At 37.3% G+C, this 28,000-nt stretch overlaps 1 protein-coding gene across 1 annotated transcript; it reads right to left on the bottom strand.

Moving 5' to 3' along the window:
• CTH (cystathionine gamma-lyase) lies at positions 1 to 28,000 on the bottom strand. Its single transcript, XM_090269611.1, has 12 exons — positions 27,628 to 28,000; positions 24,825 to 24,906; positions 22,941 to 23,036; positions 21,115 to 21,224; positions 18,223 to 18,354; positions 12,395 to 12,452; positions 11,856 to 11,933; positions 10,109 to 10,261; positions 8,344 to 8,465; positions 6,674 to 6,726; positions 857 to 995; positions 1 to 578 (listed from the first exon to the last, which is right to left on the bottom strand). Exons 1-12 carry the CDS (start codon positions 27,793 to 27,795, stop codon positions 558 to 560), a joined length of 1,212 nt encoding a protein of 403 aa, XP_090125737.1. The 5' UTR covers positions 27,796 to 28,000; the 3' UTR covers positions 1 to 557.

Raw genomic sequence — 28,000 nt, 5'->3', positions numbered from 1 at the left:
TGCATTTGATAATCACATTTATTTTTGTTTTAAATAGTAAACACAACCTTAAATCAGTATAATTTCACAGTAGACTTTACAAGCATTTGATTTTTGGCTTATCATAATTAGGTGCAAACCAATGCTTTAAGAGGTGTCTTCAACAATATGAAGAGTCGCACTTGATTTAAAAACATTCATTTAATAATTTAAATTCTTGAGTAAACATCAAAAGTGAATTATCCCTATACTGTAAACATGATCAATATAAATGTTAAACTATGAAAAAAAGAGCACAATCCCAAAAAGCAACAAAATTTTACCTCAAGAGGCAAATGGGTATCAAAATTAACAAAAAGATATTAACAGAACTGACCTGTCAATAACAATAAGGGTAAGAGGAAACTATTTTCAACGGGGATGATCCCTGGAAAATTACAGCTGTGAAAGGCAATGAGGTGCCTTAAAATTTTCATTTGAAAATTCTGCCAAAGTTTATTAATGGTCCCTTCAATTATTCAGAACATTCGATGACATCTCAGGAAGCAACCTCTAATAGCAGTTCTGGTATGCTAGGTTCAACGTGCATTTGGAGGATGCTGTAATAACAGTGCATAAGAAAAATAGGTTATTAAACATGCCAGTAATAACTTCCCCTTCTCTCGGAGACTCTTTTCTAAATACTATCATCTTTTAAATCTGGACTTTGACTGAAATCCATGCACATTTATACACCCTGTCTTTTGTAGAAAGAGAAGAGAAAACCTGTAAGTATTCATAGTGAGCCCTCTCTTTATAAATAGTGTGAGCCCCACCCGCAGCATTAAGCATATACCCTCATACTCACACCCACAAACACTAAAGTAATAAAACTTACTGCTGCATTCAAAGCTTGATTTATATCTTCAAGTAGGTCTTCTTTATCCTCTAAGCCCACAGAGAGTCGAATCAGTGTGTCACTAATACCAAGGACATCTCTATGGCTCTTAGGCACTGATGCATGGGTCATAATTGCCCTTGAAGGAAGAGTGAGCAAGTTTTGTAATTATCTTAAATATATTTTTCTACTTTAAATATCAAATTCTTCATATGCTTATAATTCTCCACAGGCACAAAAGAAAGAAAGAAATTGTTAAATTATCTTTTTCAGTCATTATTTTAACTGAAATTCAAGATCTTTTATCACTTTTATACCATCAGTAAGGTATACTCAATCCAGACATTGAAGGTGCCAGTCGCGCACCCCCATGCAGGACATTTTAACACCTGGCCAGAATGAGGCCTTGGTCAGAAATCATGTACCCCATGACCAACCAGCTGGACTTACAAAAGGCGTCTTAGACCAAGAGCTGGCTAGAATGAATTTCCTCTGGATCAAAGAATCAATCCAGAGTTGGACCTTCTGAGGCAGCAGAATTGGAAAAGGCAATCCAGGATGACTAGTAACAGTCAGTGTGTATTAAGAATTTCAGCACATAACCCATGTGTAAAAGTAAAGTACCTACCATGGGTCAGGAACTATGGTAAGAAATGAGAAACCAAAAAGAGTGAGATGTTTTCTTTAGCCTAGATAACAAAGCAGGAGCTAAAGACTGATACTTCACAAAACAGAACAGCTACCAGCAAATGCCAAACCCATAAGACAATAAGGGCTGCCAGAGTTCTGAGGAGGGAGAGATCTCTGTGGGCTGAGGCATCATGGAGGAGCGTATAGTCTGTCTGAGTCCTGATCCATACATTGCCACCAACACCCAGCCTTTCCCTGCACACTATCAGCTGCTTTCTCCCATCTCACCTCATACCCATGGAAAGAAAATCTCAGTCATGGTCAAAGTAAATGGATTCCTTTCATCACTGTAATAAATTTTTACACACAAACATCCTCCTTAAAATGCTCTGCCTTTTCAGGCTTTTCATTCCTTTAAAAAGCATGCACAGGTCAAAATAACTTGGGCTTCTGAGACCAATAGACTTGGGTATGAGTCTCAGCCCCTCCACATACTGGCTGTGTGGGCTTGTAAAACTTACCCGTCCTCAGAGTAGACTTCCTTACAGTAGCTATCACTTATTGTCTGGTTACCATGAGACAGGTACCCTAGGTCATTTACATGAATGAATTCATTTTTTAAGAAGATTTTATGTATTTATCTTTAGAGAGAAGGGAAAGGAAGGAGAAAGAGAGGGAGAGAAACATCAATGTGCAGTTGCCTCTTACACACCCCCAACTGAGGACCTGGCCAGAACCCAGACATGTGGCCCAACTGGGAATCGAACTGGTGACCCTTTGGTTCACAGGCAAACACTCAATCCACTGAGCCACACCAGTCAGGGCAAATTCATTTTTAATGGGTAAAAAATTGTATATAACATCTATCTTCAAAGTTTGTCACAGGTACTAATGGAAGGAACATATAAAAAGCACTTGCAAGTGCCTGGAATGTACCTGGAACGTAGTAATGTAGATGGCTAATAAAAAGTAATTAATAACGGTAGTCAACATTTTATTGGGCACTTAATATGAATCAAGGTATTAGCTTACGAATTGTTTCTCCCCCTGTTCTCACAACAACTCTAAGAGCTGGGCATGGCATTATCTACATTTTACAATTGAGAAAACCGAGGTTGAAAGAGGACAGGTGACTTTTCTAAGGTCACAAAATTAATACATGTTTTCAGGCTGGGAGACCAACCCAGTGCAGACTGGCTCTGCTTTCTCCCTCCCTTATTGCAATGCTGCACTAGTTGCAGCCAAGTTGGGAGACACAGGAAGAGGGTGATAGAACAGACACACTCTGACCTAAATTCGTTCATCTACTGGCAAAGGGATTACAGCCTCCCTGGAGCGCCTGGGGGCCAAGCAACTTTAAACCAAATCCCTAAACAAGTCAGGAGAGGTTTATTTTTAAAACTGGCCTTAAAGTAACATGCATGTCATTACTATGAAAAATAACCCAATTTCCTATGCTGAGTGTGCCCTCTTGTGCATCCAGGCTTATCAGCAGGCATTTACTTGAAAGTAACAAAATCTATAGATGTTTTCTTAATTATTTGAATCATTATTTGGGCATTACATTTTTTTAACTTTGTGAAATTTCCTAACTCTCCCATAAACTGTAAACTACTAGGGAGGACAGAAAGTGTGACTAAATTTTGGTAATCCCTCAGCACAATGCTTCTAAAACATAGCTATTGCAGAAAATGTTTATGGAGATAAAATACAAAAACAGACTTCCGGCCAAGATGGAAGCATAGGTAGACATGCTGCGTCTCCTTCCACAACTAAGAAGGAATACAACTACCTCAAAACTAGAAACAACCAGAAGATCCAGAAAATCAAACTGCATAGAAGTCCAGCAAACAAAGATAGAAAGAAGAAATACTCATTCAGACAGGTAGGAGGGGCGGAGAGGACGCAGTGTAGTGGTAGTAGCAGCGGCGGTGGCAGCAGCAGGCTGGCAGAAAGTGCAGTCACACATTTTAAAGTCAGGAGGGACAGCTGGGGAGCATTTCCAGCTCCTCACCCGACCTAGCAGCTCACAGTCCCAGCACCAGGGAAAATCAAGTGTAATTGCTTCTGACTGTGCAGACCAGTGGGGGTTGGAGTGGAGGAAGAAACTGCTGGTCTCAGCGGAGTCCATTTATTTGAAGGGCCCCCACAGTCCTAGAATGTCCACAGACCCACCCACTCTGGGAACGACGGCCAGGGCAGCAGATAGAGGGGCACCAGTCTGGTGCGGAAGTGGGAGAGGTGCCTGGAAAAGGGGCGAGTTTGGGGCAGTTGGCACTGTTCCCTCTCAGACCCCTCCCCCACATACAGCACACAACGTGGTGAAACAGGTTGCCCTGTACTGATGAATACCTAAGGCTCTGCCCCTTACAACGTAACAGGAGTGACAGCTCTACCTGGGATGCAGAGGCAAACAAACACAGGAGCCTGTCAGAATGAGGAGACAGAGAAGTATGGCCCAAAAGGGGGAACAGATCAAGGTTCCAGTGGGAGAACAAAGTGACAAGGAGATAGCCAACCTCACAGATGAGGAGATAGACAACCTAACAGACGCAGAATTCAAAACACTGGTGATAAATATGCTCACAGGCTTGACAGATATGCTTGAGTATGGCAAACACATAAGAGAAGAAGCGAAGGCTATGATAAGTGAAACAAAGGAAAATCCACACAAAACCAATGGTGAAGGGAAGAAAACCGGGGTTCAAATCAATGATTTGGAACATAAGGAAGGAAAAAAGTCAACCAGTGCAGAATGAGGAAGCAAGAATTGAAAAAAATGAGGAAAACTTCCCAAATTTTGAGAAGGAGATGGACATACAGGTCCAGGAAGCGCGGAGGGTCCCAGGGGAGCTAGGCCCAGAGGGGATCACACCAGGATGCATCATGATTGAGATGCCAAAGGTGAAAGATAAAGAGAGAGTCCTGGGGGCAGCAAGAGAGAGGTGGAGAGTTGCCTACAAAGGGGTGCCTAAGGGACTGTCAGCTGAATTCTCAGATGACACCTTGCAGGCAGGAAGGGACTGGCAAGAAGTATTCAATGTGATGAAAGGCATCCTGCAACCAGGATTACTCTATTCAGCAAGTCTATCATTTGGAATGGAAGGGCAGATGAAGTGCTTTCCAGACAAGATAAAGCGAAAGGAGTTCATCATCACCAAGTCATTATTATATGAAATGTCAAAGGGACTTACTTAAGAAAAAGAAGATCAAAACTACGAACACTAAAATGACAACAAACTCACAACTATCAACAACAGAATCTGATAAATAGTAACAAAATCCAACTAAGCAAACTAGAATAGGAACAGAATCATAGGTATGGGGATCATTTGAAGGGTTATCAGCTGAGAGGAGAAATGGGGAGAAATGGGGAAATGATGCAGGAATTAAGAAGCATAATTAATTGGTACAAAATAGACAGGGGGAAGTTGGGAATAATATAGGAAAAGGTGAAGCCAAAGAACTTATATGCATGACCCATGGACATGAACTAAGGGGGTGGGATTGATGGAGGGAAGGAGGGCACTGGGCAGAGGGAAGCAAAGGGAGAAGTAATTGGAACTACTGTAACAACATAATCAATAAAATATACTTTTAAAAAAATACAAAAACATACCATGTGCATTTAGTACAGTTAAAAATTATTAGATGGCCTGACTGTGTGGCTCAGTGGGTTGCACATTGGCCCACAAACAGAGGTCACTGGTTTGATTCCCTGTCAGGGCACATGCCTGGGTTGCAGGCCAGGTCCCCAGCTGAGGGTGTGTCAGAGACAACCAATCATTGTTTCTCTTGCACATCGATGTTTCCCCCCCTCTCTTCCTCCCTGTCGTCTCCTGCCTCCAAAAATACATAAATAAAATATTTTAAAAAGTATTAGCTAATACTGTTGATTGATCCCTCCAATAACAATATGTGGTCACCGTAACATAATAAAGTCAGGATATAGTTCAGGAATGCTTGATGGAACAGGTAATCAATAAATGATAATCATTATTTCAATTAAGTCCATTTTATAGATAAAAAAATAATTGGAGCTCGAAGTTTAAATAATTGGTGGAACAGGCCTCAATTCCAGAACCAGGCTGCTTTTAGCTCCTCTCACTACAAAGCCTCAAGAGTGAAGTAATGTTAACATATTCCTATGTGACATTTGAGTAATCATCAGCAAAACTTTTTGAATATATTTCCCTGCCTGTAAAATAATGTGCTGTACTGTCTAAGCTCTAGGCCTCTTCATATTCTAATATTCTCTGGTGCTTTAATAAAATTAAATTAATTGATTGGATCAGATAGTGAAGGTCCAGGAGTAACAAGTTAGATTTGGGGTTTACCTTGCAGACAACATGGAGCCATTCAAGGTTAAACAGAAAGTAAACATATTTGATGATATCTAGTTAGGCCCTCCTCTGACAATCAAGGCATGGCAGTGATTCATCAGGGAGCCTTAAAAGCAACCCCTCAAGGACAGTCTCCAACCTCCCTTCCAGGGCAGCATGGGATAAAACAAGTAGCCCTGGGCCAGAGACCAGAAAGCCAGCTGTGCAATTGCTGCTGGAATCCCCTTCAGACAGAACAGGGGTGGAAGCAAAATTTGGGAGGACACTGATAAGGAGCCTCTATTAGATTTCATGAGTCTCCATTCCTTTGAGTTAGAATCCATTCTGATTAGACAGTACCATGCTGCTCGAGCGTTAAATATCTTGAATTATAGTAGTCCCTCTCTATATTGCGGTTCACTTATCACAGCCTCATTATATCGCGGGATTTTTGAAAATATTATATTTAATTATTTATTGCGAATTTTTTGCTATATCGCAGGTTTTTGCGGTACTGTATACGTATGTTGTTAAAGTTATGTAGGTTTAAGAGTATAGAGTATATTTAAGGACATAAGTAGTATTTATAAAAGTGTGGGAAAGGTTAATAAGGGACTGGGAACAGTTTAAAAGAGTGTGGGAAGGGTTCATAAAGCCTTAAAATATATACATAAATACTAAAATAAATGTAAGGTTCCTACTTCATGGATTTTCATCTATCGCGGGGGGCGGGGGGTGTCTAGAACATAATACCCGTGATAAATAAGGAAATATTATACTTCTGGTTTTATCATATTCCTCTTCCAAATGATCATTAAAGCTAGCATCAGAGTTAAAATACTAAGAGAAAGAAAAATGTACTTACGGATGCTCAGCAAGACTCTCATATCCACCCAAGCTCTCAGCCAGAGTAAATAACTATGGCAAAGAAAATATTAATTTAGATCTTCAACTAAAATAAAAATACAAAAATCTAAAAATAAATGTTATTAACAAAATGACCCTGGGATAGAGGGTGGAACATAGTGATTATAAATAAACTGTAAACTGGGTAAGAAAGTAAGAGAAAAAATGAGAATAAAACCCATAACAATGATTTCGTTGATTAAATATACATGTGTAAACTTTTAAAACATTAGAAGTTCATAAAGATGAATCCCCTGTACCTTCCAACTTTGGCCCTATACTTAAGTAATTCTTAACATGAGCTCTAAAACCTCAGAATTACTACATTTGAGACTTAGCCCTGTGGTTACCCTTTAAATAAAAGTATCTAGCCCTGGCTGGTATGGCTCAGTAGATTGAGCACCAGCCTGTGAACCAAAGAGTTACCAGTTCGATTCCCAGTCAGGGTACATGCCTGGGTTGCAGGCCAGGTCCCCAGTTGGGGGCGCGTGAGAGGCAGCCGCACATTGATGTTTGTCTCCCTCTCTTTTCCCTCCCTTCCCCTATATCTCTAAAAAATTTTTTTTTAAATAAACAAATAAAAGAATAAATCAAATCTTTTTAAAAACCCTTAATATCTAAATACTTATCTTACCACTTATTAAATTAATACATCCATTTAACTACTCCCTGGAATAGAAGAAAAAAAGAACTCAGTTTTTGTATTTAGTGGTAAATTATCATAAAATTTTACAGCTATTCTAAAAATTCCTCTCACAGCCATAATCAATGGAATATATACTACTATCTTTCTGATTTTAGAAGTGGACAAATTTTAGATATTAGTGGGGCTTTGACTCATCTGGTAGCATCCTATTCTTTAGACCTACAGAACATAAACCTCAGAGTCTACTGTGTGAGGTCAATGCAACCTCAGTGCGAGGTTAAGTAGACCTCTTTCCCAGGCGCCTGAGAACTTCCTGCCACTGTGAAATTTAGACAAACACCTCCCTTCCCTCATCCCAGGCAGATGCAGCCTGGGAGGCACAGGGTGTGGAAAGCCATTTTTAGACTGGATTTCAGCACCAACTCGTGCATTGCACCAAAAACACACTACTTTGAGGTCTCACACAATATTTTATTTTGGAAAAGGGGTTTACTTTTAAATAAATTTGAAACCAATGTGCTAGAACATTTTGTCCCTCTCAAATTGATGGCAGTACCTGGAGAGTTAAATAAATAAACATATTCAGATATCTGCTACTTCACCAAAGTCATTTTCTAACCCAGTGCCTTGTCATGATAAAGAGATGAGTGGGTTAGTGAGTGTGACCTGCAGGCACAAAACCATTCATTTGAGTTGGGCAGAAATGAGAGATCATGAACTACTGTCTTCCCTCAGCAATTCAGAAATCAACTGGTTGTTACAGAATAGTCGTGGAGATGTAAAGTACAGCACAGGGAATACAGTAAATAATGACCTAATAACTATGCATAGTGTCAGATGGGTGAGAGATTTAGTGGGATGATCGCTTAGTAAGTCATGTAATGTCTAATCACTGGGGTATACACCAGAAACTAATATGATAATGTATTTCAACTGTAATTGAAAAATAAAAATGATTTTATAATGCAAAAAAGAAAGTTTACCTTTAGGTTCTTGAGGAAAGTCTCAGCATGCCAAAGAGTGCCCTTAATAAAAAAGGTGACCATCCCTGGGCAACCTGTGCACTGACGCTTCGCCAGCTCATACTGAGGATGAGAGGGTAGCCCTGTAGTAAAGTCTTATTTTAGAATCAAACATGTAATTTCAAAACAAATGAAAAGAATCATTGTCTGCTTAAGTCAACTACAAATAAGCGTAAGACTGAGCTTTACGCGATGGCCACCACTGGCAACTTGTTTGGGCCCACCTCCATCTCTCGAGCTTCATTTTGACCTCTCTTTTCCACGCTCCCATGCTCTAGCCACACCGGCTTTGTTTACAACAGAAGTACCAATCTCTACTTTCAACTCAGGACTTTTGCTTCTGCTGTTCTATAACCTGGAACATTCTCCATACTGATTGCCCAACCCCTTGTTTATTACATCCTTCCGTATTGTCTTAATTAATATCTGTCATATTTACCCGCCTAGTTCCATGAGAAATCCATTTCTTTTGTTGGTCATTGGATTCTAGTTCCTAGCACAAAGCTTTGTCCATAGTTGGCAACAAATATTTACTGAATGAACCTGAAATGCCCTGTCCAAACGAATGTTACCTATTCACCAGATCACAGCACAAAAGGTTCTTCCCTTCCTTCATTCAAAATATATACTGCTTTACCTATGGTACATATTAGGGCATTTAATTTCCTATATACAGGGTGAGGCAAAAGTAGGTTTACAGTTGTTCATATGCAAAATACGATAATTAATAAATGATGATATAAGAATAAATTGTGTTTCATGTACTCACAACTGTAAAACTCCTTTTGCCCTATACTGTATTTCTGCCTTGGCTTTAATTTATTAAAGAGGGTAGGGATCAGGCTTGATTCTCCCGTATATCTAAGACTATGTGGCTAGAAATCTAAAAGAGGTTAAAATAACTATTTACTTAAAACCACCACAATTTAAAAGACTGGTAAAATTAATTCTAACAGTAACATGGAACTCTGATAACCACAGATGTGAAGGACTTCAAAAAGAAAGTAAGAGAGCTTTGTGGGAGTTTTGGTACTAAGTATCAAGTCTCAAATTAAGCTGTATCAAGTTCCAACCTAAATCAGATGAAAGTTAAGAGCTGATGCAGACTAGCAAGGTTACATGCAAATCAACTAGAAAGTACAATGTTGCAATCTTGGAATAGGTACAACAAACTTGTGAGCTAAAGAGCATAACAGAAACATCTAATGTGGTGATTTCCAACCAGTGTTGCAAGAATTATTTAAACATGCTTTACCTGACTGTTTAGTCAGGGGCACTGACCTCTTTTCCCTTAGACTGTCAAATAAAAAATGACAATAGTCAACATAACAATAGTTGTCTAGCGTGAATCAAAATTATACCTTTTATTATTTTTTTCATCAGACTGGCAAAAGGTATATATTTTTTGGTGTGCTGCAGGATTTTAGTAATTTATGTGTGCCATGAGATGAAAAAGGTTGAAAATCACTAACCTAATGCATAAGACTAATTTCTTAACATCCAAGCATCCACTAGACAACAGGCAACACAAAGCCAGAGACCATGTCTATCTTCTTTATCACCAGATGCACCACAGAAACCTGACATATAGCAGTGTTCAACAATTAATGAACGACATAAAAATATATGAAAGCACCTAACTTACAAATAAACATTACATACACAGGATGCTTAGGATAACTTTTACATCCCCAAAAATATGTGCTTAGAAACCAGAATAACATACCAGGATAAATAACCTTTTCTACCACAGGATTTGATTCCAAAAACTGAGCAACTGCCATTCCATTTTCAAAATGCTTCTGCATTCGGACTTGTAGAGTCTTCAGCCCTCGATTGCAGAGGTAACAGTCAAAAGGAGAGGGGACTGCTCCAAGAGCTGACAAAAAACATATCCTGGGTTAGTGTGAAAGCAGGTAGGAACACACAAAACTCTCTGATCTCTCTTTTTCATTACAGTGTCTCTGAGAAGCCAGCTACAAAACCGAATGCTTGAGTTTTCCTTTTTTGGGAGGAGGATGGTGGTCGGGATTAATATAGCAAATCAGAAGCATGAAAATGAAGCATAAAATATGCTTAGAGAAATGGGTTTTAAAATGAGAGGGGAAAATGAATATCTTAAATCTATGTACAAAAACAATAACTTTTTGAATATGAACATAAATAGTCCTTTCTATGATCTGAATAAGATGATATACTACACATAACTGAAACTTCTATTTCTTTGAAAAAGTATTATAATATAGAGGAAGGAAAGCAGTTCAGCTCCTATTATTACTGAATATTCTACTGACATTCTATTTAGCTTTTGTCTAAAGCAGCCTTGGACTTCACATGCACCCAGGATGTGGAGCACACTCCTAGATTTTTTATGACCAATGAAACTTACCAAATAAAAGTTTTAGCTTCCCTCCTTTTCTTACTTTAATACATATTTCCTAGAAGGGCATTTTTTATACCTAATTATGTTTGTATCTTATGTGTCTGCCAAACTGCAATAATTAATCAATGTCTCTTTAAATAACTCCTATTTACACTGAGATAACTAAACAATCTAAACAGGAAATGACGGGTAGACATGTGTTGAAAACTATAAGTTTATATCTTAAGTACTATTTAAAATTCACCACTATTCTATATGTAAAAAATACAGGGGGGAAAAAAGAAATGAATGGATAAAGAAAATGTGGTATATACATACAACCAAATATTATGCAGCTTTAAAAAAGAATGAAATCCTGTCACATGCTACAATATCGATGAAACTTGAAGACATTATGCTAAGCAAAATAAGCCAGTCGTAAGAGGACAAATACTGTCCTCTTCACATGAAGTATCTAAAGTGGTCAAAAATCATAGAAACAGAAAGTAAAGAAGTGGTTGCCAAGGGCTGGGAGAGAGGGAGATTTAGTGTTTAGTGCGTATGGAATTTCAGTGTTGTAAGATGAGAAAGTTCTAGAGATCTGTTGCACTACAATGTGAATAAATTCAACACTACTGAACTGTACACTTTAAAATGGGTAAGATGGAACATTTAACATTACATGTTCTTACCACAATAAAAAGACAAAAAAAAAAAAAAGAATCTAACATACAAAAAAAAAAAAAGAAAAGAAAAAAGAAAGCCATCATGCCAAATGTCCAAATGTTTGGGTTGTTTTGTTCTTCTTTGTTTGTTTTAAAGAGAAACCCATTAAGTCTTAAAACTGAAAATTCACTTGGGCTTTACATTATAAACAAAATTAACATGGATTTGAAAAATAATAAAACTCACCCTGTGTGTCATGTTGTAAAGCCCTGTTACACTATAACTATATTCCTACTTTCACCTAAATAGCCAAAGTTTTTACCTCTATTTTTCATTTCTTTCTAAACTGGTAGAATGTTATCACTTCACAATATTTAGTGGGAACACAAATATTAAATATAGCCCCTCTAAGAGTATAAAATAATCCAGAGTTTTTAATACTTACAATTTTGCAAGAATCGAAGCCTATCATTGAGGCTCTCAGAATTAACAGATACTAAGCCCATTACAACATCACTGTGGCCTAAAACAAAGCAAAAATCATTAAGTTAAAAACAATGTATGTTTTTTCTTCAATTTATAATTTCTCAAATGTGACTTTCACTTGAAAAGACTCTGGAAAAAAAGTTCTATAGAATAAGTTTAAATAAACTTTATTCAATTTGATAGTAGCAAAAGCCATAGCTAAAATAATAAGATAAAAATTGTATAAAAAGTTAATGTTTCTTTTTAAGCTGTAAGCAAGATAAAAGTATAATCTTTTATAGTAAATTTTAATCCTCTGCTTATAAATCATGAGCATATTTTTCTCTGCTATGATTGAAATCTTATATTTAATCATGGCATAATTTTTGTTTTTTACTTTCTACATAAGTCACAGGGAAAAACTGAATAATAGTCGAAAAGAGATCAAAATGTCAAGCCCTATGCTATTTTCATCAATCCATGGAAAAGAACATTCAAAGTATAGAATGCATGTCTTACCATTCATATATTTCGTTGCTGAATACATACAAATATCAGCTCCCAGAGCCAAAGGTCGCTGAAAAAAACAAATGTTTTTATTTTAAATAAGAAATCACTTGAAAATATGCTCCATTGCTTGTATATTTGCTATTATAACTACCACTCCTACTCTAATCTTTAAAAAATATGTACACCTTAAAAATTTTTCCAGGATCTCTAATATCGTTGTTCCCTTTCCACCCTCCCTCAAATAAAAACACAAAGTATTGCACCCAATGGTACTAATTTTTTAGGAATAGCAAATAAGTTCAGGTCAGCAGATCTTCTGAAATTATTTCTTTAGATCAGTTGCTGACTGGCCCTTGCAGCAGAAATGCTGGCATTCTTATGAGTCAGTAAACACATAAAATAATTGACATAAACATTCACCAATTGTACTGTCAAGTAAGATAAAACTAATTGCTTATATTTATAATCATTAAAACCTGACAATATATGTTGTGCTATTCACTTGGTTTACCATGATCTTGACACTTAATTACTTTTATTATGCTAATTTTGCCAAGCTTAGGTCACTTATAAAAAGTTTTGATTGAATTATTTTTCCTCACCTGACTGTCCTAAAAATTAATCCTTTAATCTTAATATGTCTTTGCTATAATCAACTTATTACTAAGCAATATACTATCAATATCTTTCTATTTATATTTTCTTTCCCTGGCTGGTTTGGCTCAGTGGATTGAGCGTCGGCCTGCGAGCTAAGTGTCGCTGGTTCGATCTTCCAGTCAGGGCACATCAGAGAAGGAAAACTCTGACTCCAAAAAACCTCCGCTGCCTTGCGGCATACCTCTTTTGGGGAAAGGCTAAGGGAGTAAACCCCGACAGAAAATCCGGAGCCGGAGTCCCTAAGGTGGTTTGACGTTGTAGTCAACACTGGCAACTCCTGCGGCGCACCTGAAGCCAAGCTGTATTGACTCTGTCTTTCCCTTGGACCCTTCAGCTGCGAAGAGAGGGGGGGGTCTGCTGCATGGGCAACAGCAGACCCTCCATATCACCCTGCCCAGGCTCTGTAGCTTCAGCTTCACTGGAGAGGACACTCCAGCGTCATCGCAAGATGTCGATTCAACACGGGAGGAGACAGATACCGTGTCACTCCCGAGTCGGACTGCACAGCCATTCTCGGCGGTGCAGATAGACTCTTAAGAAGCTACACCATCGTCTCTCGAGACGGACGGCTGCCGACCCAACCCGATATTTTCTTTAAAATAGTGTGTGTGTGTGTGTGTGTGTTTTAATATCACTAGTTGTTTAGCCTTTGGGAGGTAGTAATGTAAGATATTTATGTGTGTTTCACAGTTTTTAAGTAAGGTGCTGCTCAAAGTACTGCCTATATAATCTGTTTGCTCATCTCTATATGGGAATCATACTAGATGATGTCTAAGGTCTCTGCCAGTACTAGCATTCTATAAACTCTATGGTTAAAAGAAAAACTAATAACTAACATCTGTTGATCTCATTATGTGCCAAGAACCATGTTAAGTGTTTTACACAACCCACTAAAGCACTGTGCAAAATATTTCACCTAACTCAATAAAATAAGTACTTTTATGACCCTAGCTGTATGGATCAGGAAAAGGAACTAAGAAAAATAAAACAGATCACTTAGATTTTAAAAGCTGGTAGAGCCAGGACTCACACCGACACTACCTGAATCCAGAGGCTCTACTCTGAAACTTTATGCTGGTAAAACTGCCCATTTTGCCTTTTGTGAGACTTACAGAACATCCAGAAGACAAAAGTCAGGCAATAAAGAGAATATATCCTGTTTTAATGAGGATAAAACAGTGAGAGGACCATTTCAGAAGATGTACTTTATGGAATCAGTACATGTGGTTGCCCAAGAATAATGTGACTCTGATTAATTCAACTGGAATGAATCCACACTGAAATGAAGCAAATTGTCATCCCTGCCATAAAGCAATGTGATGTGAGCTTCAGAAGGAGAAAAACTGGACTTATTTTAGTGATGGTAATAGGAGAAAGAGGGCCAGGCCTGAAGAGTAACGGGCTGTAACAATTCACACCGTCTCTTCAGGAATATACAAGACTCGCTGTGACTCAACCAGATCAATCCTATGCTGTATTAACTGGCTTACTGTAAGTGATACATGGGATAAGAAACTGAGATAAAAAATATAAGAATGAGGACGTCTGGCCAAGATGGAGGCTTGGACAGACACGTTGTGTCTCCATCCACAACTAAGAAGGAATACAACTACCGCAAAACCAGAGGCAACCAGAAGTTCCAGAAAATCGAACAGCATGAAAGCCCAACAAAGATATAAAGAAGACAGGTAGGAGGGGTGGAGCTGGGGCAGAGAGGATACGGTGTGGTGGCAGTGGCACTGGCAGCGGCAGCGGCAGGCTGGTGCAAAGTGCAGTCACACATTTTAAAAAGCCAGGAGGGACACCTGGGAAGTGCTCCCAGCACCAGACCAGACCCCACAGCTCATGGTTCCAGCCCCAGGGAAAATCAAGCCTCATTGCTTCTGACTGTGCAAACCAGTGGGGGTTGAGGCGGAGGAAGAAACTGCTGGTCTCTCAGCAGAGTCCACTGGTTTAAAGGGCCCTCACGGCCCTAGAACATCCGCAGACCCACCCTCTCTGGGAACGATGGCCAGGGTAACAGCTAGAGAGGCACCAGTCCCATACAAAGTGGGAGAAGTGCCTGGAAAAGGGGCAAATGCTGAACAAGCAGCATTGTTCCCTCTCAGACCCCTCACCCACAAACAGGGCCACAATGTGGTGAAATGGGTCACCCTGTACTGATGAATACCTAAGGCTCCACCCCTTACAACATAACAGGAGCGACAGCTCTTCCTAAGACACAGAGGCAAACAAAACACAGGAGCCTGTCAAGATGAGGAGACAGAGAAGTATGGTCCAAAAGAGGAAGGGATCAAGGTTCCAGTGGGAGAACTAAGTGATGAGGAGATAGACAACCTAATGGACACAGAGTTCAAAACACTGGTGATAAAGATGCTCACAGGCTTGACAGATATGCTTAAGTACAGCAGACACATAAGGGGAGAAGTGAAGGCTATGCTAAGTGAAACAAAGGAAAATCCACACAAATCCAATGGTGAAGGGGAGGAAACTGGGGTTCAAATCAATGATTTGGAACATAAGGAGGAAAACAACAGTCAACCAGTACACAATAAGGAAACAATAATTGAAAAAAATTAGGAGAGGCTTAGGAACCTCTGGGACAACTTTAAATGTGCCGACATCCAAATCATAGGGGTGCCAGAAGGAGAAGAAGAACAAGAAATTGAAAGGTTATGTAAGAAAATACATAAATTTGGCAAAGGAAATAGACATACAAGTCCTGAAAGCACAGAGAATCCCAAACAATTTGGACCCAAAAAGGACCACACCAAGACACATCATAATTAAAATGCCAAAGGTTAAAGATAAAGAATCTTAAAAGCAGCAAGAGAAAAGCAGAGAGTTCCCTACAAAGTGGTGCCTATAAGATTCTCAGCTATTTCTCAAAAGAAACTTTTCAGGAAAGAAGGGACTGGCAAGAAGTATTCAAGGTGATGAAAAGCAAGGACCTACAACCAAGATTACTCTATCCAGCAAAGCTATCATTTAGAATGGAAGGGCAGATAAAGTGCTTTCCAGACAAGGTAAAGCTAAAGGAGTTCATCATCACCAAGCTATTATTACGTGAAATGTCAAAGGGACTTACTTAAGAAAAAGAAGATCAAAACTATGAACACTAAAATGACAATAAAGTCACAACTATCAACAACTGAATCTAAAAAATAAAAACAAAATCCAACTAAGAAAACCAGAATAGGAACAGAATCATAGGTATGGGGATCATTTGGAGTGTTATCAGCTGGGAGGGGGAAGGGGGAGAAATGGGGAAGTGGTGCAGGGATTAAGGAGCTTAATTGGTTGGTACAAAATAGACAGGAGAAGTTAAGAATAATATAGGAAAGAGTGAAGCCGAAGAACATATATACACAAACGATAGACATGAACTAAGGGTGGTGGGATTGCTGGAGGGAAGGGGGGTACTGGGGAGAGGGGAGCAAAGGGGGAAAAAGGGGACTACTGTAAACATAATCAACAAAATATACTTAAAAAAAAAAGAATCTAAGAATGAAAATAATCTGTGACAAATAGCTAACACCAGATTTTCACTTAGAAATAGACAGCCTTATCAGATTTTCTGTTACAAAATGATACAAGAAGTAGCTAAAGATACAGTCAATGCTCTGTTGTGGTTGTCCACATTCACAGAACCAACCAACAATGGATGGGAAATATTTGAAAAAAAAAAGTTCAACTGTTGCTGATGGGTACTATATAGTTAGGCCTAAATTGGTTGCATCTGTACTGAATATGTACAGGCTTTTTTATCCTTGTCATTATTCCCTAAACATACTACTTACATAGTATTTTCATTGTATTAGGTATTATAATTGACCTAGAGATGAATTAAAGTATACAAAAGGAAGTGAGTTATGCACAAATGCTATGCCATTTTATGTGAGGTACTTGAGCATCTGTGGGTTTTGGTACTCACAAGGGCTCCTGAAACCAATTCCCTTGAATACCAAGAGATCACTGTCTATCATTAAGGTAAGTGGTTCATGAAGCTATCTGAATGCAATTTAGCCAGGAAGAGTATTCCAGGAAAGGAAAATAAAACATGGTCATGCCTTCTGAATAAAATGAAGGAAGGTGAAGAACAGGTTTATGCAGATTGCCAGGGAATCAGCCAGTCAGTCACCTGAAGGAAGGAGCTTGGCCAAACTTCAGGGACCCAAAACAGAAGCGGGGAAGTGTCAACAATTGAGCTTGTAAAAACATGTGCCTCATTGAAGAGATGAAGAAAATAAGCTGGGGTTTCAGGAACTCTGTATAATAAAGGTGAACTACAGGAAGTATAAGAATGATCACAAGGCACAGGAAGGATGAAAAGAGAAGGGAGACATTAACTCCTAATAAGGAAAGGGAAGGAAGCAAAGTTGGGTTCCTCAAGAAAGAGGAGAATAAGGAGGGGGTGGGGCAATTACAGGGATCCCAAGGTGATCTACCAAAAGCAGCAATACAGAACAGAAAGGAAGAAACTGGAAAAAGGTAGGAGAAAAGAAGAATAAATGGGAAGCTTTGGGGATCGGGAAAGATGTATGTAGAGGGGTAGTTGGAAAAAAGATAGTTTAAAAGGAGCACCCTAAATGCTTATAGCTTCAATGTGAACCATGAAGTAGAAATTCATATACAAATAAGGCAAAGGGCTATGTATAAAAGGCTATGCATAATCTATAGGTGCTGAGGGAAGAGAAACTAGAAAGAAGGGAGAAATGAAGAAGTAGTATGTGTGACATATTGAGGTGTCACTGAGTACAGCTTTTCTCCTTTTATTTGGAAGATTGGTCAGATAAAAACATATTAGGGATGACTGAAAAAATAACATTACTAACTTGTAACCAGCACATAAACAATCAAGTCTCCACTATGTGCAAGGCACTGACAGATAACAATCACAAAATAAGGCCATATCTTTGGAGAGTTTACACATCCTAAGAAAATCTAAAAGCTTTAAGACAACATTTAAAAGACACCAAGTCCCATATAAGATATGAACATAAGGAAAGGAAGGACTTGTTCATATTAAAATCATTTTCAAACTCAAAATCTAATCACAGTTCTTGATTAGACACAGAATTATAATTGGATCTTTTCTATCATTGGTTAATATCTTTTCAACCCAATTACAGTTGTCTACATAGTCCACTAATCATACCAAAAATTTTATTTGCATTTACCTGGAAATATGCCGACATAAAAGTGTTATCCACGACCAAAATAATATCTCCGTATTTATGGACAGTATGTGCACAGGCTTCAATATCAACCATCTTCAAGTTTGGGTTTGTGGGGGTTTCAACCCAAACAAGCTGAAATAATTCAGTAAATGATAAGAGCTTATAAAAAACGCTGTACAATTATATACCCCATATCTTGTAACCATCTGAGAGGATATATCAAAAGAGCCTGGATGATAGAGTTGAAAGGTTCAAATCTGAATCTTTAGCCCCCATAACTTGCCCTCTATACTCAAATTCTTCTGTTCAGTAGGGTTGATAACATTTACCCGATAGACTTGTTGTAAGGATCAAATGAGATAATATGCATAAAGCAGAAAAGTATGCAAATTAATTATTGTAATTATTTTCCATTAAAAAAGACATAATTCAGTGTCTGGAAATTTTGTTCTCAGGGATAACATATATTGTCTAAGGTTACATTCTAGAATTTTTATTAACGAGGACTATCGTTATGATGCCAAAAATATCCTTAATGTTTAGTTAAATAATGCCAGGTGCTCTAGAAATTATAAGATAAGTACCCAGGACTTGAAGAGCATGAATTTTAAAAGAAGAAAAGTAACACACATACAACACAAAACCTGGCTACAACTCACTTAAGAAAGAGAGGGTATTTCCCTGACTAGTATAGCTCAGTGGATTGAGTGCTGGCCTGTGAACCCAAAAGTTGCCAGTTCAATTCCTAGTCAGGGCTCATGCCTGGGTTGTGGGCCAGGTCCCCAGTTGGGAGCATGCAAGAGGCAACCAATCAATGTATCTCTTGCACGTTGATGTTTCTCTTCCTTTTTTTCTCCCTCTCTTTCTCTCCCTAAAAGTGAATGTATGAAATCTTTAAAAAAAAAAAAATAAGTATATTATATTACAAAGCAATACTGGTTAAAATAAGGTAATAGGTAGTAGAAAAGAAAAAAATGGAAGTCTGCCCTGGCTGGTATGGCTCAGTGGATTGAGTGCTGGCCTGTGAACCAGAACATTGCTGGTTCGATTCCCAGTCAGTGCATATGCCTGAGTTGCAGGCCAGGTCCCATCCCCAGTTGGGGGTGCATAAGAGGCAACTGCACAGTGATGTTTCTCTCCCCCTCTTTCTTCCTCCCTTCCCCTCACTCTGAAATAAATAAAATCTTAAAAAAAAAAAAAAAAGAAAAGAAAAGAAAGAGAGAGTACCATATATATCTATATTCCAAATTCTAGCACAATTCAGGCACATAGTGGATGCTTGATAGCTATTGGGGAAAAAAAAGAATTCTATTTGTTAAACAATGTGTCACTGTGTTGAATGACATTATTGATTTCTTTTTAAAAAGTTAATATTTCTTTTTTATTACATATATAAACTGGCAAAAACTCTAGAGATTTACTGTAGAAAAGATAAAGTAGTTAAAGTAATGTATATTCTACAAGAATTAAATTATTTAAATGATCTACAAAAATTATTTCTGGGTTAGAATTTATTATTCCCACTCATTATTAAAAATAATAATAATAATTACTAATTAGCCCTGACTGGTGTGGCTCAGTAGGTTGGGCATCGGCCTGCAAACCAAAAGGTCACTGGTTCGATTCCTGGTCAGGGCACTTGCCTGAGTTGTGGGCTAGGTCCCTGGTTGGGGGGGTGTGAGAAGCAGCCAATAGATGTTTCTCTCATACATCAATGTTTCTCTTCCCCTTTCTCTCTCCCTTCCCCTCTCTCTAAAAGTTAATAAATAAAGTCTTTAAAAATAATAATTAAAATAAAAATAAGTAAATAAATACAAAGTAGATTTACATGCAAAAAAAAAATCTACTTTTTCAGGGTGGAAATGTATTAATTCAAGACAGTAAAGAGACATTACAGAAAGTTCTGTTGACAAGTTTTAATACACTCACAATTTGCTTTTATTCCTTAGAAAGACAGACCAGCTATTTTAATAAATATCTTTTCTCCCAATCAAGATTTAAAAAAAAGAAAAGTGTTTTTTTTAAAATAAACCTTAATCATTCAAAGTTCACCCTGGTGTTAATCTTTAATGTATTTGTGTGAAAAAAGATTTTCACCTTTTAGCAGTCACTGCAACATGATCTTGAGTACAGTTCGAACCTTTTAATCATTAGCAAAAAGTTGGAAAAGGCTGACTTATAAAAGAACTGGTCCTTCTCGTACCCATGCAGAATTTAAATGAGGTCCCAAGAAAGAATATCACATATGCCATTCACTAAGGCACAAAACACGTCCCGGTGGCATACAAGCTTCCCAGGATAGAGGCTAAAGATTGCTAGTGGCCCATTCTCTACTTCTATTATTTTTGCTGAAGTATCACTTAGGACCCTTAAAAAGCTACAATACTTAGGGTTTACAGGGCTTGGCAAGTTTCCTTTTCTGTAACCCAATTTCTGTGCTGACTTCTGTTACCAATACTAGCTTGGTTATGCAGTTAAGAATTGTGTGCTTTTGCTAACAAATTTTTTAACAGTTATCATGTACCAAGAACTGTACTAAGCATTCATATGCTTTATCTCATTTAATTCACACAACCACCTTTCTGTAAAGCAGGTACAACTATCCCCATTTTGCAAATGAAGAAATTGAGACTTTGTTTAAATTATTTGCCAGTAATCACACACCAACTATGATGCAGAATAAGACTTTGAAACCCACTCCAGAATTTATGCACCTAATCATTATGGTATAGTAATACTTAGGAGACACCACCAGACCTATTCTATTCTTGTTGAAGGCTTCCAATGGCTTCTAATAAATTTATTATTCAGATTTAAATTATGTCCCCTGTTAAACAGAAACAATGAAAACAAAACATCACAGGGAAAAAGACAAAACTGAAAACTGAGTACCTTGGTTTTTGGTGTAATGGCTTCCTCTAGTAATTTAGTTTTGGAACAATCAACAAAAGAAATCTTTAATCCAAATTCAGATGCCACCTTATTGAAGTACCTGTTTGTACCTAAGACAGAAGAGAATCAGATGAAATGGAAAGAACGTTGTATTAAGAACGTTCATTCCTTATAATCATTAAGAATGTTAATGATTACACCTTATAGGTATAATCAACTTAAAAATATAAGGAAGTGTCAATTGTCAAGAAAAATACAACTAAGCAATTTTAACTTGGTTAAATAGTTTGGCTATAATATCTTGTAAAGACTATAAGGATGTTTTTTTTTTTTTTTAAGTTAAAGAGTCAAATAAAACATACTTGATACCTACAGCAAGTGTTAAAAAGCAGAAAATGTTTCTCAAAACACACAATGTCTACTCTTCAGATATTAAAGGACATACTCCCCAAAACATCAGTATCTTTTTTTTTTTTTAACAATTTCTTCCTAGTACTCAGATCTAAAATAAATGAACCAATGTTGATGAACTGTTCAGAATAAATTTCAATCTGATCATACTTTGGTAATAGAAAAAAACTGGTTATTATTCTTTGTCCTTCCTCAATATTTTTGTTATGTGGTTCTGAAAGTTTTAATTGAAAAATGAGACAATGTAAATCAAACTAGAATTTTATAGTGAAAGAAGATAAATCATTCAACTTAGTATAATTTCTTATATAAGTACTTTTCTGTAATTTAATTTTACATATGCAAACTACTATTATTAGTAGTTGACCAAAAACCAACAAATACTCTGAACTTTACTGAACTTCTGATGTTACATAAAGACTGACCTTAGGTAATACAAGATTGAAAAATAGTACAAACAATTGTTAAAAATCAACAGCAATTTTCAAGATTTTGTGTTATTTTTGCTATGAGGTTTTTATAATTCATTATAAAAGTAACAAAAGGTTTGAGATTTTATCATTTCAATTCAACAAACTATAATAGGGACCTAAGATAAAATACACAGCACTTTGTAATTTCCAATCAGTGAGTCCCTGACAGATTTAAGTCTTTGTTCAAATAGGATGATAATATTCTAGAGATCACATTTTAATTGTTTGGAAGCATTGGGAATATACATGTACATTTGCAAAAGTTTTGCTATTGTTTTAAACACAAAAATGAGTCTTGCTTAAAGGTAAGGGCTGTCTTCTTTACCTACCCACTTGCCATTTTAGCATTTAAACTCCTTAGAATGAAAGTTCTTAAATTTGGATCCATTAACAGGCTTCAAGGGGTCAGCCCCCTTGACCCTAAAAATTAAAGTGATAAATGTTGGGTGTCATTTTAAATAAACTTTTCAGGGGAAGGGGTATATAACTTTCAAAAGATTTTCAAAATGTTCCCTAAAACCAAAAAGGGGGGGGGGGTAAAGGGATGGGTAGAGTTAAGCTCTTTTGAGAGTTATCTGGGTTATAACAGTTAATTTTCATTGCTGATAAAATTTTTAAATTACACTAGAACTTTGTCCCTTTAAACACTGTCTTCCCTAGAGCAGAAAATGTCTAAAGCTTGATGAAGCCCTATATCCTCATTCCAACAGCCTAAATAAAATTATTATTATTCAGTTTCTCTCATATGCTGTTCCAGACCATTGACTTAAGCTTTGATGCTCCTTTTTTTAACCAAGTCTGAGCCAGCTTGGAGGTTTCCATTATACCTTTATAAGATAATAAATAATCAATAATCTTGGCAACATTGTTAATATAATTTAGGACCCACTTTATTGTCTTTAAATATCAGCTGACATAACACAAATGCGAGAGGTCACCTACCTCCATATACATCATCCATACAAATAATTTCATCCCCTGCTTTTAAGAGATGGGTAATAGTCATAGTGGCTGCTAAACCTGAAGCAAAGGCCAAACCTAAAATAAAAACCAAGTTAGAGTAAATCAAGAAGTCAGACCAATAGGTTAAAAACACCTACAGCACTCACTTCCATTACTTTATATCCCTCTCTCTGATAGGACAGTCATCACTGCTGGGTCACCAGAAGTCCCTGATGAATAAATACCATTACAAGATCCCTTTTCCATTTCAAAGATAAAATATCTATACAATAAAAAATTACATAAATTTGCTTTGGTTGTAACATTTCTCTGAAACACTTCCAGTAAGTAATGTTTTATGAAATCTTGAGATAAAAGACCAATTGCCAATTAAATTAGTTTAAAAATATAAGGCTCTAAAGAAATATCAAACTTGAGGAATAAAGCTAAGATATGATTCATTAACTATAATGTAATTGAAGCAAATCATTTAACAAAACTCAAAATCAGACCTGAGGTATGTCTGATAAACTTAACATTTTTTATTCCTAATTTTTTAAATGAGGTATCTTTTTAAACAAATGTGATCTCATGTGAACAAAAATAATAAAAATAAATAATAAAAAATAACTGGCATTGTTCACATTTAACAGTGTAAAAAAATATCCTGACAAAATATCAATAGAGCACCTTGATGATAAAAAAAAAATCACATGTGGCAGAAGGGATAATCCAATTAACTTGAAAAATAAAATTGTTATGAAATCTTCTCAGAAAACTTTAGATTAGGATTGTAGTCTTCTACTATGCAGATGTATGGTCCAATAAAGAATTCACATAGAAGGCTAAACTTCAAAACCCAGTTAAGCCCTGGGTGGTGTGGCTCAATTGATTGAGATTGAGTACTGGCCTGCAAACCATGAGGGTTGCAGGTTCAATTCCCAGTCAGGGCACATGCCTGGGCTGCGGGCCAGGTCTCCAGTTGGGGGCGCATGAGAGGCATCCACACATTCATGTTTCTCTCCCTCTCTCTTTCCCTCCCGCCCCCCCTTTCTAAAAATAAATAAATAAAATCTTTTTAAAAAAAGGTTAAAAACAACCATGTTTTCTGGCTCCTACTTGAAAAAGGTGTCTGACATATGAACATTCAGTCTTTATACTTCCTGCAGAAAAGTGTTCCCCACACAGTACTAAATTTCAGCAGCTTTGTGTTTAATCTCACCCAAAATAAAACCAACCCCCTTCCCAAAATCCCAAGCAAATCAAATAATTCACATTATTATTTCTAATTCCTACATTCTTGCTCTGAGAAAACTCGTAAGACTTTTATTTCTATTCACTATTTTGCCCTCATTTAGTATCATTTATATAAAAATATACAAAACATGATTTAATCGTAATCCACTCTCTTATTTTAAAAAAATACAAAATTCAAGGATTAATCCCTAATCTTTGAGAGCATATTATCAATGGCACCTGCCTAGTGCAAATGTTCCTTGCTGCTATTCTCAGGCACAAATAATCAGGTAAATGAACCCAAATATAAGAAAGCTTATATTCTCATAAGTAATGTTATAAAACTTAGTTAATTTTTATCTATTTATACTGACAGCTTCAGATAAAGAGTATCTACATGAATACCAAATGGAAAATTCTGCCATTTGGCCTCTAGTCATATTTATTTTTACCTAATAATTACACATATTCAAAAGCTACCAGCTGTGGGACCTTGGGCAAATAATTCAATGTTTTAGTAAAATAACAGTTTTGAACTAGCTAATCCTTTTTTCATTCCAGTTCTACATTCTGTGCTTCTGTGATTTTTTTCTATACATATAAGAATAGATCCCAGACTTCACAACCTTTGAATTGAAAATCACTTACTGTATTTAGCTCCATCCAGTGCTGCCACTGCTTTTTCCAAGCAATTTCTGGTGGGGTTTCCAGAACGGCTATATTCAAAACCCTAAAGAAAAGAAGTCAGCGTTCATTCTAAGATATTTAAGTTGATTATCAGGGTCATAAGAGAGACTACTCCACAACTGTGGGCTCATTCTGCTAAAATGAATTTTTACTATTTATTTATGACAAGTCTTGCCATTAAAAACATAACAGTGTAGTGGTTTGGAGAGGCTCTGACGTCAGCCAGACTGAATTGGATTTCTTTATCTGTCACTTATGAGCTGCATGCCAACAGGTAAGTTACTTACCATTTTCTAGAGTCACTCTCAAAATGGGAATAAAATACTGATATCTAATTCATAAAATTATTGTGATGTTAAATGAGATTATATATAATAAATCCTCTCCATGGTGCCTAGAACATGCTAAATACTAGATAACAGGTTGTTATTATGCATTATTATGTTAGACATACCTTTTTATCCATTAATCTGGAGACATCAAGAAAAGAGAATCACCCAAGCCAAGAGTTAAACTAATTCTAACTTCTATTTCATTTCCTAAGAAGTGATGTAAGTTCTGTTTATCTTCCAAGAGGAAGCTATGAACAGATTCCTCAAATGCTTATCTGCCAGATCTTGGCTCTACAAAAGTGACTCAAAAAATAGAGACTCGTTCTTGGCAAAGCAGCTCCACACATTACTTTTTAAAATTTTGCATTATGTTCCTTTGATGTGTATGGCACCATACTAGCTGTGTTCATCCAGTTAGTTTATTTAGTCCTCATGATCTGCTTTGAGGAAAGTAAAGCCAAATATTATGAGGAGTGTCACAGCCAGAACTCAAATGCACATAACAAAACACAACCAGTTTTTACGTCTTTGTTTCTGAATCAGGAGCTCCCAGTATTACATTTGTTTTGTTGTTTTGTTTGTTTTGTTTTGTTTTTTTAAAAACTAAGTAGACATATGTTATAGGGCTTCAGATATTCTCATCCCTCCCCACCATCACCTACTTGATGTGACCCTGCAGTTGTACTCACCTGACAGGAAAAAACAAAACAGAAAACTGTATTAATGTGGCTACTGCCACAGAAAGATACCCCATGTTTCCAAAAATATTCACTGTAGAGATTTAACTTCGTGGGGGGAAGGAAGCATATTTTAGAGGCAAATTCCTACCCTCCCACCCATTCAATAGCTTTCCAGATGGAACTGGAGAATTAGATGCTTCTCATTCAGCTCAAATTCTTTTTAGTGCTCTTAATTGATTTTTTAAAGGTATTAAGAGGATTTGTGGATTTTACCATCCCTGCTGGCTCTCTGAAAACATTGATTAATATCATAGCTACATGGTTAACTTTTGTGCTGAAGCTCCGGCAACCACACATTCACAAAACCCTGTACCAGGAACACACCACATGCTTGGAAGACAGGGTGTGTGTACATATATTGGTTCCAAAATTCAGTAGCTCGAAGTATCCTAAACCAGTTGTAAAATGCCCTTAGAACTCTACGTGACAAAACAAATGGTTCAGTCTAAAAGAATTTTCTTCAACTGAATATAACAAACACACAAAAGAGGTTTTTGAAGTTTAATCAGGATTTAGGACCTACAAAGTTAATTTAACCAACTTTTTTCTGAACCTAAGAAACTTTTAAATACTCCAAGATCTATCAAGTACGCTACCAAAAGAGGAAAAGATATGTGATTCTCAAAGAGGGCCTTTGTGATTCTCTCATAAGCCTTACACGTCATTTATCTATGACGCTGGGTCAGGTGTTTTTTTTTTTAATTTTCTATAAGAAGTGTGTAATACCTGTCCTAACCTCTAACCTGGTTGTTTTTAGGGTCAAATGAAGAGAAGTGTAAATGTGAACACTATGTGATACCAAGCTACTGAGCAATTAATTGTAAGGTACCATATAGCTTAACATACATATCAATAACTTTTGTGGTAGGTACTATTATTAACCCCATTTACACAAGCAACCTGAGGCTTATCAGGTTAAGTAACTTTGCTCAAGGTCATCCAGCTCAGAAGAGGTGGTGTCAGAACTCTGACTTGATTTGTGCTTTTAATCACTAAGCCACATTGCTTAAATGACACAATTAGTTAATTAGTGCTAGCATTATTGAAGTAGAGCACAGTGTAGCCTGATGGCTAAAAGCAGGGTTCCAGAACAGGGCTGGAATTCCAGTTCTACCACTTATTAGCCCTATGTCCCTAAATCTCAGTTTTTTCATAAAAATGAGAATCTAGTTCAGACTAGGGATGTTGTCGGGATTATCTGAGACAACATATGTAATACACATGGTATAACACAGTTAAGTATGTATTTAGCACACAGCAAGTATTCAGTAACTATTAATAATTGAATACAGCATTGGGAATGATGTTGATTCTAGATGAGTTATGAAAACCTTAATTTTCTTTAGCTTACTCATTGTATTTTTATAATTGTTACTGCTAAAAGTAATCAAGGAAGTTATGACCCTCAGTTTTGAACTACAAGTTTGCCAGAATCACATGAGTTTCAGTCCAAATCTTGATGGCAAGTTGGACAAACTGTTCCTTCTAGTCCGGCTTATAAAAGGAAATGTGATCATTGGCCCACCCAATAAAAGGCTTTATTGCAAAGATGATTACGGGTGTAGCAAACATCCTTCCGGCTGCCTTCCTGATGCATATGCCATTTTACAAATTACTCGAGTGCCTTTTTCATTTGTAAGCCATCTCTCTTTTCCAGCCCAACCTGGACCGCCCCAGACAGACCCAGCTCACCGAGTGTTTGCCGGGAGCCTCTTGTTTGAACGTGGTGGACATGGAGATGGGGGTCACTACAGCTCGGGAGGTCCATTGCTCTGGTTCCTGGCCCGCATGGATGGCCTGCGTGGCGAAATGTTTGAAGCTAGGCAGGAAACCGTGAGGGGAGACGTCTTTTTTCTGCATGCTGAGCTGCGAAGGAAGGAGAGAGGAGAAGAGCGAGGAAAATAAAACTAGGAAAACTGGTGCGTGAGGATTTGAAAGAGACTCAGAAGAATCAGGAGAAAGGCAGCTAAAGGAACCCGGGTTAACAAGCAGGGAGCAAACGACAGCCGGACACCCAGACTCTGTGCCTGAGACTTGAGTGGCCTGGGAGCTATGCGTTCCTCTA

The sequence above is a fragment of the Furipterus horrens genome, unplaced genomic scaffold, assembly GCF_987537825.1.
Source record: "Furipterus horrens unplaced genomic scaffold, mFurHor1.1.pri manual_scaffold_3, whole genome shotgun sequence".
NCBI lineage: Eukaryota > Metazoa > Chordata > Mammalia > Chiroptera > Furipteridae > Furipterus > Furipterus horrens.
Note: the sequence above shows the minus strand (reverse complement) of the source record. Positions and strands in the feature narration are given on the sequence as shown.

What these genes read in the sequence shown, in the direction of transcription:
- CTH (XM_090269611.1), bottom strand. Translation starts at nt 27,795, where the DNA reads ATGCAGAAAAAAGACGTCTCCCCTCACGGTTTCCTGCCTAGCTTCAAA. An exon ending in GCTTCGATTCTTGCAAAATT is followed by an intron (nt 10,262 to 11,855) that starts GTAAGTATTAAA and finishes GTTTTTTGTCAG; the next exon opens with CTCTTGGAGCAGTCCCCTCT. An exon ending in ATCAAGCTTTGAATGCAGCA is followed by an intron (nt 579 to 856) that starts GTAAGTTTTATT and finishes CTGTTATTACAG; the next exon opens with CATCCTCCAAATGCACGTTG.